Source organism: Paroedura picta, chromosome 4 (assembly GCF_049243985.1).
Source record: "Paroedura picta isolate Pp20150507F chromosome 4, Ppicta_v3.0, whole genome shotgun sequence".
Classification (NCBI taxonomy): Eukaryota; Metazoa; Chordata; class Lepidosauria; order Squamata; family Gekkonidae; genus Paroedura; species Paroedura picta.
In genome coordinates, this window is record NC_135372.1 from 60,963,803 (window position 1) to 60,974,043 (window position 10,241).

Genomic DNA, 10,241 nt, shown 5'->3' on the forward strand with positions numbered 1-10,241 from the left:
GGAAATAAATTCAATAATAATAATAATAATAATAATAATAATAATAATAATATTTAGTCCTAACCAGGCCTCACCTTTAGAATTCTACTGTGCGTACCTGTCACTATCTCTTCAATTCCTTCTAATTCTTTTTGCTTTAAAAATTCAAATCCTTTGCATTAATAAAGAAGAAAATGGTGGTGCTCAAGCTGGGTCCTGACCAGCCACTGGAGAACAAACTTGTTGTCCCATTGCAAAGCACCCCAAAAACCAACTGAACTCAGTTATGGGCAGAACTGACAATATGAAGCCACTTTCTGTTGCCTGCTTCGAGAAGCCAGTCTCCCTGTTTATGATTAGCTGCTCATACAAGAATGTGTTGGGTGCCAAGCTGCACATTTCCTCCAACCAGCAATCCTCTGTAGAAAGATTTCACTGCTTCACAGAATGCCATCCAAGGCCACAAATTAAAGATGTATCAGGTACATTTGGTGGACAATATGCATTATGCATACTTTTCCAATATATAAATCTTGACCAAATCTTAAGAAATGGTTATTGCATTCTCTGTTACAACAGCTCAAATTCCTTGACACCAGCATCATGTTTTAAGAGGCATGTAACACTCTGATGTGTTCCCAAAATGATTTGAGGGGAGCTTCTGACGAAACATTTTTAGCTTTCATGGCTGCTAGACCTTAAGAGCAAGATTAACCTATAGCACCATCATGCAACTCCTGCTTACTCCAGTTTACTAAAGAATTGTGAACACTGACCAGCTTTTCTGATGAAGCACTGAAAATTTAGTACTGAAGAATCAAAAGGGTATCAGTTCCTACCAAGTCTTCATTCTGTTTTAAATTACTTTCTATTCTGACTGGAAATGCCATATTAAAGATGAACTAGTCATTTTATATTTATGTGTAACCAGGTATCAGGTTTGGTTTGCCTACCTCAGCTAGTTAGAGGTTAAGACCTAGTTTTTCTAGCATCTGATGACTCCTCGAATCTGAGCACTTCCTTCAATTAGGGAAGAACCATGGAAGTATCCTCCCAAACTTCAATGAAACTGGCATTTTATGCCTGCTATGCATGCTCACTTCCTATGATCCAAAGTCTCCAAGCTTTCCCATTCTCACCAACTCAGACATGTTTGGCAACTCATCAGAAAACAGAATTTCACATTGTTGTACCAGAGATATGTGGACTATCCTCCACCGAGCTGCCTGGATAGAGCTCATGCACATATATACATTAGATAAGGCAAATGATCACATTACAGATATAAAACCATTCCGCAAGCTTAGATATTCATTTTCCTAATAACAGCCTACATAAGGTGAGGTAGACCTGGAGACTATCCTTGCCACCATGTCAAGAAAATCATGAGATGTGGATATCTATAAACATGGATATGTGTACTTTACTGTTTTAAAGGTCTTCCTTCCAAAGGGGTGGTTTATAGGAAGCATATACAATAACAACTCTCTTTAACCCTGCATCAGATACTAATATACTGCACACTGCCTGGCTGCAATGGATATTTGGAATAAATCTCAGTTGCACCTCAAAGTGCCAAGCAGAAAACATGGACACCAGCCAGATGTCAATCTCCAGGACATACCTGGACATTTCTATATAATAAAATCGTGACTATACACCCTGACAACATGCTAGCCTTCTGATTGGCCCATGGGGGAAGGGCCCTCCCTCCCCAAGAGCCACTAATAGGAGCTGGTGTGCTTTCAGGAAGCACTGGTGGGGCCTCTGATTGGTTCTCACTGGGTGGGCCCTTCCTCCCCCAATGAGAGCCAATCAGAGGGCTCCTATGTCATCCGAAGGCCCTTCCCTACTTCCCATGACTGAGGACAAGCCACCACCAGGTCAGGCTAGGAGCTGGGGAAATCCATCCAGGTGCTTTCCACTGTGGCCTACCACATGCCAGCCCAACTCCCTGTCCTCCTAAGTGCAGAGAGCCTGACAATGGTCATCCAGCCTCATGCCATACCAACTCTACACCCAGTGCTTCTAGCACTCCCCACTGTGTGGAGCGCAGGAACAGCTGACTGGCCCCATTCAGCAGCAGCAGCAGCCACAGCAGCAGCCACAGCAGCCCCATCCCCCCCCTCCAAAGCCATGAGAGACAGTGGGAGGCAGAGCATGCACTCCATGCTGGCCCTGCCACTCTTCTTCCCCCCATGACGGGAAATGACATGGGAGAATGAATGTGTGCCCTGCCACTCTTATCTCCCCCCCCCAGCTCAGAAAGGCAAAAAGACTCCAAGTGCCGGCTCCACGTTGGCCCCACTGCTCTTTCCCGCCTGCTGGGAAAGGGAATGCACACTCCACCGCTCTTCCCCTCCCCCAAGCCAAGAAAGGCGGCAGCAGTCTAAGTGCCCGCTTCTGCACCGCTCTCCCCCCCCCTCATGCCATGAACCACGGTGGCAGCTCCATTGTACACTTATCATCAGCCTGCTGATCTTCTTCCTCCCCCCTCCTGCTCTCGGTGGCCTTCTAAATGCCACAACAGCTTGGGGTGGGGGGTGCCATGCCCCCCAGCCCATTTTCAAACTGGGCTCCACAGCTAGTTTAGATTAGATTTTGAGAGATTATAGGGGCTAATTCACTAATGGCTTTCTCTCCTCACCTAAATGATATGCATACCTTTGGGACAACAGGTTCTCCAGGAAAATGTCACTAATCTCATCATCTTCCCAATCTTTCTCTCCCCTCACACCCAAGGACTCAATTAACAATTCCTAACACATTGTTCCATCATATGCCTCCTAGGTTCTTTGTCACACAAAGCTATTCCATCAACATACTGTTTTAGGGGCTGTGTGTGTTCTTTCAATGCCTTGCATACACCACTTGCGTGTAGGCCCTCTTCTTCTATTCCACAAAGTGCTGATCATTTTGCTGAATCTAGACTTCCCTCTTCATGTCATTTTGGTAAATATTGCTTCCTTACCCAAACACTATTTATTTTCATGCCTACCTTTCTTTAGATAAATCTATGTGTATGTTTCACTTGCTTTTGTATGCTTGCATACTCCTTCAGATTCTCTCTAATAAAAGCAAACTTCCAGTTTATACCAGACTGGTTTATTTACAGTTTCTTAAGGGGATAACCTGGTATGCATAATTGGAGATCCCATAGCTACCCAACTCTCACCAAGTCTCCAAATGAGATTGCTAATTTCCCCAATTACAGTCAGGAGATCTCCAATTTGGGTAACAGATGGAAAGAATAAAAACAAAAAAATTAGGATGATTGCACATATAACTTTCCCCGCATAACCTAACACAGGTACCTAGACGGGTCAGCATTAGCTGAGATAGGGCTGCTGCCAAAGACCATGGCTTCTGGCAGGGTCTACTATCAATGCTCTCCTTTCCATGTCACCTCCTTGCACACCATCCCTCTTCCAACCAGGCATTCACATACTTTCCCACCATCCATAACACTAGCCACACACACACAGTACAGAGCTATCCTGGGAATGGCATGAGCATGGTGTTTGCAGATGACAGCATGGGTAATGAGAGGGCTTGCAAGGAAGCTAGCAAACTGGTTGGGAAGAATTGCATGGACAGTCTGTGGGGAAGAGGCATGCTAGTGGGTAGTTATTAAGTGGGTCATGAACAGGGGGCACAGTGGTGAGCAGAGGAAGTGGGTCAAGGCATCCTTGTGAGAGTCCCTCCCAGCCATGTACCTAAGCATTAATTAACTACCAAAATCCCTAAAATTATTTTTAACTAATGAAAACAACCAATTTATATTAACATAAGCCCATGTATTCAGAATGTTATCCTTTTAGTTTAAAGTCATTTAGAGTTCATCTCAGCAATATTCTGGACTCTAAAATTCAGTACTAGTGGATCAATGGGCAGATTTACTGAATTGAGGTGGCAGAAAAGTCTAATTTACATGTCTCACACTACCAATAAGCTATTTTATTGCAAAGGAATGTAATTAATAGACTAGAAAGGGAAATTGCTGAATTATAAGTTATTACAACACTCAAAACAATGGAGTCCCCAGGACTTAACAGGGATACTGCTTTCCTGTCTCCCTACACATGTTAATTTCATTCAGCCCTTACATCTGTATTCTAAGCAATCCTCCAGGAGGGCTATACATCTTCATTTCATTTCTTATTTGGAACAGTAGATTAGTATAGTAGATTGTAATGTAATTAATAGTATAATGTAATATAATTTGGAATGATAGATTGAAATGTATTTCGCTGGCCTGGGGACAAAGGAGATACACTGCATAGCCAAGTCAATTGCCCCACCTCAAAGAGGATGATGCTTGAGAGGAAATGGGTGGTGAGTGATAAAAGTGTCTCAATTAATTATTCTCAGCCTTCTACAAATAAGAAGGGTATATCTGCCCCATCAGTCTCTGATTTTGAAATATTTATTTCCTTCAATATGTTTCCCTCTGGAATTAAACCCAAGCAAATGATAACCATTTTTTAAATTTGATGTACGCCACCCTGAGATGGCTGGCCAAGAGGGGCAGTCCTATAAATACTTAGCTTAATTTAGTATTCCAGTTTGATCCTTGTTTCTGTCAAACAACTTTATTAAGCTACATGCTATGGACTGGCAACTTCCCTTTCAATGTTTCTGAAGTGTGCATGCACACAAAAGCTTATACCTTAAATAATCCTTTGTCGGTCTTAAAGTTGACACTGGACTCAAACTTTTTTCTGTTGCTTCAAGCCAACATGGCTACCTATCTGAATCTTTTCTAATTCAGAAAGGACTGTAATGATGTTCTAGTATCTGATGTCTCCCATGTAAGACAAGATGCAGGCAAAAGTTTCTTTAACCTAATCTTTCTCATAGTGAGAAGAAGCAATGAGGGCATTGTTGATTTCTCCTCTCTAAAGGAATCTCAGAGACTCATTTCTACTTGCTTCTTAAAAAAAAAACAAGCAGCTGCCATTCATGAGTTGAAAGTTCTGACTGAGTCTTTGCTGCTGTTCAAATTAGGTAAAACAGGAGGTTGAAAAGCATAGTATTACTGTGGGTCAGGGCTATGCTATGGGATTTGGGGGGGCTTTATTTGGTCCCCAGTTTCCTTCCCCTGCATTAAGATGACAGCATGAATGTTGTTTTGTTCTAGGACTTGATTCCAAACCAATGTTTGTCTTGGTTCCTGAAGGAAGAAAGCCTTATCTTCCTCTAACAATCAAGATAAGTAGCACCTGCAGCTATTCTGTGTATTCACTTAAAGAACACAGAATCATCCTTAAGCTACCCACCTTATCTATTGATTTGGTGGATCAGTGCATGTGATTTTGTTAATCACCACTGAATTATTCCTGTTAAATTAATATTTATACCACCAGCATGACACACACAAGTATGTGGTCATTATTTTTGCAATCCTGTATGGTAGGAGTTCCCAAAGTGGGCATTATGCCCCCCTGGGGACAGCGGAAGAATCCGGGGGTGGGGGTTAAGGAATTTGGGGGCAGTAGGGGGCTGGTGAGGAATTTCAGTGTAGTAGGAGGGCAGCAGTGTAACACTTCCTGATGCAGCTGCATCAGTGAGAGACATTCCAAGGTGGTTTCCCACTGTCTGCCTCTGGGTAGTAGCAAGCCTGGACTTCCTTGGTGGTCTTCCCACTCAGTGCTGACCAGGACCAACCCTGCCTAACTTACTGGAGAAAACAACAGCTTCAAAAGGTGAGCTGGATGGGATGATATTCCTGCTGAGCTTCTTCCCCTCCTCAGACTTAGTCCTTCCCAGGCTCTACCCCAGATCTCTAGGAATTTCTTAACCCAGGTTTGGCAACCCTTTCCCAAAAGTCTCCATATTTAGGAGGCTGGAAAAGTCCTCTCCTGTTTGCTCCTGGTTACAGGATTTTCCATTGCTTGCTTCTCTCCCCTTCTCAAAAAAGGAAGTGTTTTGAATTTGCAGTAGACCTAGCATGAGAAAAGATGTGTGTATTCATATGTGTGGGGGGCACCAGGCTTGTCACCTGGGAGCCAGTTTGGAAACTACTGGTATACAGGAAGAAGTGACACCTGTGTTCCTAATAATCATTGTTGCAAAGGGGGAAAAACAGGGTAAAGTAAAAGCCACAGCATTACACCTGGTCAAAAGGGTAGACTAGTTTTATCAATGGATGTGGTAAAAATAGAAAAGATTTTTTAGCAGATGGCAATGAGGCATCAAAGCAGAACTAACTAGTAGTAGGACTGGAGAAAAAGGGAAGAAAGAATAATCAGTTTAGACATGATTATTTGATACAGATACCCTGGACAGTGTATTAAGGTTTGTCATTGAACAAGAACAGAATTCTGAAGAATTTCATTGGAGAAGAAGGCTAAAGTGATCTTCCCCCAGTAACAATGCTGAGTAACTGGTCTAACAGGTGAGAAGAGAAACAAGTCTCAATAACTTGTAGATGGAATCAAGGAGGGCAGGATGGTCATCCAGAAAGTGAGATTACTAATTTTATTGACAGGACCTATTCTGTTAAGTAACATACAAACTATAAAGAAAAACATATTTTGGTAACTTTAATTCCACACTGTGCCATGAGATAATAAGGAGCAATAAGATTCTATAATATTACCAGTAATCTTATGTTAAATCATAGGAAGGACCAGTTTGCCTACAGTTCAAATGTATTCTTAAAGTAGGACAAACAAGTTATCTGGTTAATTGCAAAAATATATATAATCTGAAAAAGTATGTTGTCCTTTAAAACCTCATACCAAAATCAAGAAAATATTTAATAGTAGCTCTATGCTTTAGAACAGAAGTTTGGATATCAGAATCAATATCACTGTAAATTAAGTTCCCCTCAGAGTGTATTTAAACTATTCTTGGAAAAATACAATATACATTAAAACAATACAGCTACAGTTCTGTGATTCTGTATTACATGAATTAAAGCAAATGGCATAATATTATTGTTTGAGCCATAAAACAATCCCCAAAGTATGTGTGTGATCATGAAGTGCCATTCAAAAGCCAATTTCTTTTAAACTTCCATTTTATCTCTTGGTAACTTTTCATACTTTATTTACTTCACACATACACCACTTTCCTTTCCAACAGGACTCAAAGTTACTTGCAACCTTTTCCCCTTCTCTATTTTATCCGCACAACAACTCTGTGAGGTAAGCTAGGCTGAGCACATGTGACTGGCCCACGATCACCCACTGAGGTTCTGTGGCAGAGTGGAGATCTAAACCTGGATCTCCCAGACTTAAATCAAACACTCTGAAACCACTCTAGCATTTGCCTCTTGGGTTGAAAAAAGCAAGCTATTGCTATTTCGGTTGTACGCAGAAAAATATAAGGATCTATTCCACAATCTGCCCATACTGTCCAGCAAAATAAATAAATAAATATAATGTTATTTCTTGCCAATTTTAAACAGTATCCACCATTATCAAATATGCAGGACATCATATAATACATGTTTACCATTGTTGAGGATTCAGCATAAATATAGAAAAGTAATTGTTATACTTAATTTATAGCTACATTTACATTAAGTTATATTACACTGGTTACACAGTTTAAGAATGTAACATACTCATAGAACTGCACAGCTTGATTTCAGAGACTTCTCTACAAACTTTAAGAAATCCATAGATGACACTCAGAGAATACATATAGCCATGTTGCTGACAAAATGCTGGTAGAAATACAACCCTGCCTATGCATATAGCTCAAGAAGTGAAGACAAATGCCCATAGGATACAAGAAGGATAATGGAAGCCCACAGGATGCTCCCAGTCTCCTAACTATGGTTAAGGAAACCATACTTTGTTACTCCTGCCTTGCTAGTTACATGGGTCAACATATCCTGCTCCAGATATGGCATATCGACCGTAGCAAAAATGTTTAAGTAATATATATTGAAAAAAGTAGAAAAACACATTGTAAGACACCCAGGTCAAAGGCAGACTTTTAAAAGGCACCAACAACTCAGGAAACATTAGAAGAATATTCTGCGGAATTATTATCTTCCTCTCTGCAGGTTCCCCACCACAAATGGTGGCCTGAAGAGATAAAGATGGGAACAAAGCCCAAGAAATGAATTCAAGTTCATTGTTTTAATTGGAAATTTTGTAATGATATAACTATGTTGTGCCCTGCTGAAAGCCTGATTTTAGAGAAGGGCAGTTTATAAATCAAATAAATAAACAATCAGTTTCTGGAAAGGACTATTTCAAATTAGACTACTATTGAAGTTTTTAAAAGTCTGGATTAATGTAAGTGGAATAATTCTGTTCCTGGCTTTTTTGTTTTTATTCCTTCTCTTTCTGCCTTTTGTACACGACCACATTTTTGAAACAGAAGATATATGAAATATATCATATGCTTTGTTTTATAACACCACGTGTTAGCAAGAAAACTGACATAGGATTGTCACATGAAATATTTTGACTTTCCCCAGAGATAAACAAAAAGGGAAAGAGACAACTACAAAAGAAAGATACTATGTATATGGAGTGCTTACCTGAACATGGTCTTCTGTAAGATATATGCGTGATAAATCTAACAAACCCCAGCAACCCTGAATATATCATCAAGACTATTTAATTATAGATACCATAACCTACTGTTATATCAATAAAACCCTGCAATGGTTTAAAATAGATCTGACAGTTTACATAAAGCCATAATTTCTCTACCCTGAATATGGCGCTAATTAAACTTCAGTTCTTAGGCTATGCTTTCCCCTCCAGTCACTTTCACATTATACAGTATACAAGTAGCGAAGAATACTTGACCTAACTCTTTGTATCTCCAATATGCCAGTCACAAATATATGGTTATATTTGCCACTTATTATGTTACACCAGCTTATTATACACACGCAGGAAATTGATGTCTTCCAACCTGTGTAGTTGGCTTTTCATTTCCCATTTGCAAGTGGAAAATAATGTTCCAAAATGAGTGGATCTTTATTATGACAGATAACATCAGGTACAATTTGAAGCATTAATAATAGTGTTAATACGAGACAGTGATCATGGTCCCAAACCAGGCATTTGCTTTGAAAAGAAACCAAAGGTCACCAAGAACCAACTCTTCTTCTTCAAAATTTTGTATGGATTTCAATTATTAGTTTTGGTTACATGCTGCTGGATTCTGGGCTTCAGAAACCCCAAAGTGCATGTATTTTCACTCTTATTTATGCCAGTCTTCCTATATGAAACTTGAACCTGACACTTCTTCATGGAGGGGGAAAAGTTTTGCCAACCTGCATTTTATACTCCAAAGAGAGACTGACTGAAATTAATGCTATGGGAAATAAAGGCAGACAATTCTTTGTGGTGAACATCTCAATCCCATATGGAATTTGGAATACCAAAACCCACCGATTTTAATGGACAGAGGTGTACATAATTTCTGCAGAGAACTGGGATGTAAAAGGACTTGCACAAAACTCACACAAGGAAAAAAGCTACCATGCCTCGATAGTTTTTGTTCCTTTCCGTGAGCAATGAACATAACTTTGCCCTGGTCCCATATACCAAGAAAAAGAAATAAGATTCTAAGCAGGGAAGAGCCCCTCTGTTTCACAGGCATAGATTCTCACCATTCATATCATAACGATTTCCTCCAAATCGTAGTTGCGCTTGAGGAGACGGGGAAAGGCAGGATGCGGAGCCCACCGCCCTTCCCAGAGACTCGATCGGAGGAGGGGGAAGAGAAGCTGGATCTGGAGAGTGGGGAGTGAGTGAGCCAGCCAGCCAGCCAAGCGAGGAAGGGGGCCGGGAGGGGGCGGCCCCGCCTCCTCCGTAAAGAGGCCTGAAAGAGATGAGGGAGGGGAGGAAGTTGCTAGGAAGTTCACAGCAGCCACTTTCTGTTTGTTTGTTTGTTACCTGCTGCAGGTCAGTGAGGAAAATCTCTCTCTCCGCCGCGTTGGACGCCATTGCTCTTGGGTCTGGACCTGGCACCTGGGCGCTGCTCTCGCCGCCACCGCCAGCGGGGAGGCTGGTCCGGACGGGAGGGGGGGCGCCCTCTCTCTCTCTCTCTCTTTCCTCCGGCGGCGGCAACCCCCTCCGCTCACACTCCCATGAGGGGGAGGGGGTGTTGCGCCGCGTCCCGCTCGCTCCCGTGCGCGCCTCCTCGCGTCCCCCCCTCCGCCCGCCCGCCACCTTTCGCGGGTCCCGCCTCCTTCGCCGCCGCTCCTTGTCGCACCCTTTGGCTGTCACCCTGTCGCAAAAGCGGGCCTGCTTTGCGGCTCCGGGAGCACGTGATTTGGCCAG

General features: G+C 41.9%; 1 protein-coding gene across 3 annotated transcripts in view; it reads right to left on the bottom strand.

The window, feature by feature from the left end:
- The window catches only part of PKN2 (protein kinase N2), a 58,889-nt gene extending 48,711 nt beyond the window's left edge, over positions 1 to 10,178 (bottom strand). For 2 of the 3 annotated variants that reach the window (XM_077333076.1, XM_077333074.1), the window contains exon 1: positions 9,855 to 10,178. In XM_077333076.1, coding sequence (XP_077189191.1) covers positions 9,855 to 9,905 — 51 coding nt within the window. In that variant the 5' untranslated portion in view covers positions 9,906 to 10,178. Of the gene's footprint in view, positions 1 to 9,568; positions 9,806 to 9,854 lie in introns of those variants that run through there. The other variant, XM_077333075.1, reaches the window with a different exon arrangement.
- Between the last annotated feature and the right edge of the window lie 63 nt (positions 10,179 to 10,241).